Source organism: Nyctereutes procyonoides, unplaced genomic scaffold, assembly GCF_905146905.1.
Source record: "Nyctereutes procyonoides isolate TBG_1078 unplaced genomic scaffold, NYPRO_anot_genome, whole genome shotgun sequence".
Taxonomy (NCBI): Eukaryota; Metazoa; Chordata; class Mammalia; order Carnivora; family Canidae; genus Nyctereutes; species Nyctereutes procyonoides.
Window position 1 is genome coordinate 98,406 of NW_026574987.1, and position 2,122 is coordinate 100,527.

At 52.0% G+C, this 2,122-nt stretch overlaps 1 protein-coding gene across 1 annotated transcript; it reads left to right on the top strand.

Moving 5' to 3' along the window:
* The first annotated feature begins 821 nt into the window (after positions 1 to 821).
* Positions 822 to 2,116, top strand: LOC129512390 (serine/threonine-protein kinase Nek6). The gene has a single exon (XM_055329628.1). It carries the CDS (start codon positions 909 to 911, stop codon positions 1,848 to 1,850), a length of 942 nt encoding a protein of 313 aa, XP_055185603.1. The 5' UTR covers positions 822 to 908; the 3' UTR covers positions 1,851 to 2,116.
* The last annotated feature ends 6 nt before the right edge of the window (positions 2,117 to 2,122 follow it).

The window sequence follows — 2,122 nt, forward strand, 5'->3', positions numbered from 1 at the left end:
TCTTCACTTTGGTTAATAATTCGTTTAAGTATTTGGCAGCTCCCACATTCGGGGCATATATATTGAGGATTGTTAAGTCCTCTTGTTGGATAGATCCTTTAAGTATGATGTAGTGTCCCTCTTCGTCTCTCACTACTGTCTTCGGGGTAAATTTTAGTTTATCTGATATAAGGATGGCTACCCCTGCTTTCTTTTGAGAACCATTTGAATGGTAAATGGTTCTCCAACCTTTTATTTTCAGGTTGTAGGTGTCCTTCTGTCTAAAATGAGTCTCTTGTAGACAGCAAATAGATGGGTCCTGCTTTTTTATCCAGTCTGAAACCCTGCGCCTTTTGATGGGGTCATTAAGCCCGTTCACGTTCAGAGTTACTATTGACAGATATGAGTTTAGTGTCATCATGATATCTATTTAGTCCTTGTTTTTGTGGATTGTTCCACTGAACTTCTTCTTAAAGGGGAATTTTAAGAGTCCCCTTAAAATTTCTTGCAGAGCTGGTTTGGAGGTCACATATTCTTTCAGTTCCTGCCTGTCTTGGAAGCTCTTTATCTCTCCTTCCATTTTGAATGAGAGCCTTGCTGGATAAAGTATTCTTGGTTGCATGTTCTTCTCATTTAGGACCCTGAATATATCCTGCCAGCCCTTTCTGGCCTGCCACGTCTCTGTGGAGAGGTCTGCTGTTACCCTAATATTCCTCCCCATGAAAGTCAGGGACTTCTTGTCTCTTGCTGCTTTAAGGATCTTCTCTTTAGGAGCGGACGGGCGTGCGGCCGCGGCGCCGCCGACGTGTGTGGGACCCTCCGCTCCGGCCGCCCGCCCGCCCGCCCGCCCGCCGGGCCGCGCGCCGCTCCTCCCGAGGCAGCCGAGCCGCCCGCGCGCCGCCCGTGCCCTTGTGAGGCTGGCATGCAGGATGGCCGGCCAGCCCAGCCACATGCCCCATGGAGGGAGCCCGAACAACCTCTGCCACACCCCAGGGCTGGCACACCCCCCTGACCCACAGAGACACCCAAACACCTTGTCTTTTCGCTGCTCGCTGGCCGACTTCCAGATAGAGAAGAAGATAGGCCGAGGACAGTTCAGCGAGGTGTACAAGGCCACCTGCCTGCTGGATAGGAAGACCGTGGCTCTAAAGAAGGTGCAGATATTTGAGATGATGGACGCCAAAGCCAGGCAAGACTGCGTCAAGGAGATCGGCCTCCTGAAGCAATTGAACCATCCCAACATTATCAAGTATTTGGACTCGTTTATTGAGGACAATGAGCTGAACATTGTACTGGAGCTGGCTGATGCGGGTGACCTCTCCCAGATGATCAAGTACTTTAAGAAGCAGAAGCGGCTCATCCCGGAGAGGACTGTGTGGAAGTACTTTGCACAGCTGTGCAGTGCCGTGGAACATATGCACTCTCGCCGGGTGATGCACCGAGACATCAAGCCTGCCAACGTGTTCATCACAGCAACGGGGGTCGTGAAGCTTGGTGACCTTGGCCTGGGTCGCTTCTTTAGCTCTGAGACCACTGCAGCCCACTCCCTAGTGGGGACACCTTACTACATGTCACCAGAGAGGATTCATGAGAACGGCTACAACTTCAAGTCTGACATCTGGTCTCTGGGCTGTTTGCTGTACGAGATGGCAGCTCTCCAGAGCCCCTTCTATGGAGATAAAATGAACCTCTTCTCCCTCTGCCAGAAGATCGAGCAATGTGACTACCCGCCTCTCCCTGGAGAACATTACTCTGAGAAGTTACGAGAACTGGTCAGTATGTGCATCTACCCTGACCCCAACCAGAGACCGGACATCGGATATGTGCACCAGGTTGCCAAACAGATGCACGTGTGGACTTCAAGCACCTGAACATGGGCGCAGCGGGCCTTATCAGAGCCGCACCAATCTGCCTTACTTGAGTCTTCTTTCCAAAGTGGCCGCCTGGTAGCCTAGACCAACTAAGACCAGAGGGTTCGGCAGGTTCCTGAGGGGGCCGGCTTTGACGCAGACGCTGAAAGCAGAGCAGCTGGGGGGAGGGGCACCAGTCACACGTTAACTGGTGGTCACATTCGAAAGTCCTTTCTTTAAACTGTCTGTGGACAATCTCAGCTGGGTTGTTACCAAGGGTGGGTGGTTCGGCG

Bases quoted from the DNA above. Each gene is read 5' to 3' on its own strand.
- LOC129512390 (XM_055329628.1), top strand. From the start codon at position 909: ATGGCCGGCCAGCCCAGCCACATGCCCCATGGAGGGAGCCCGAACAAC.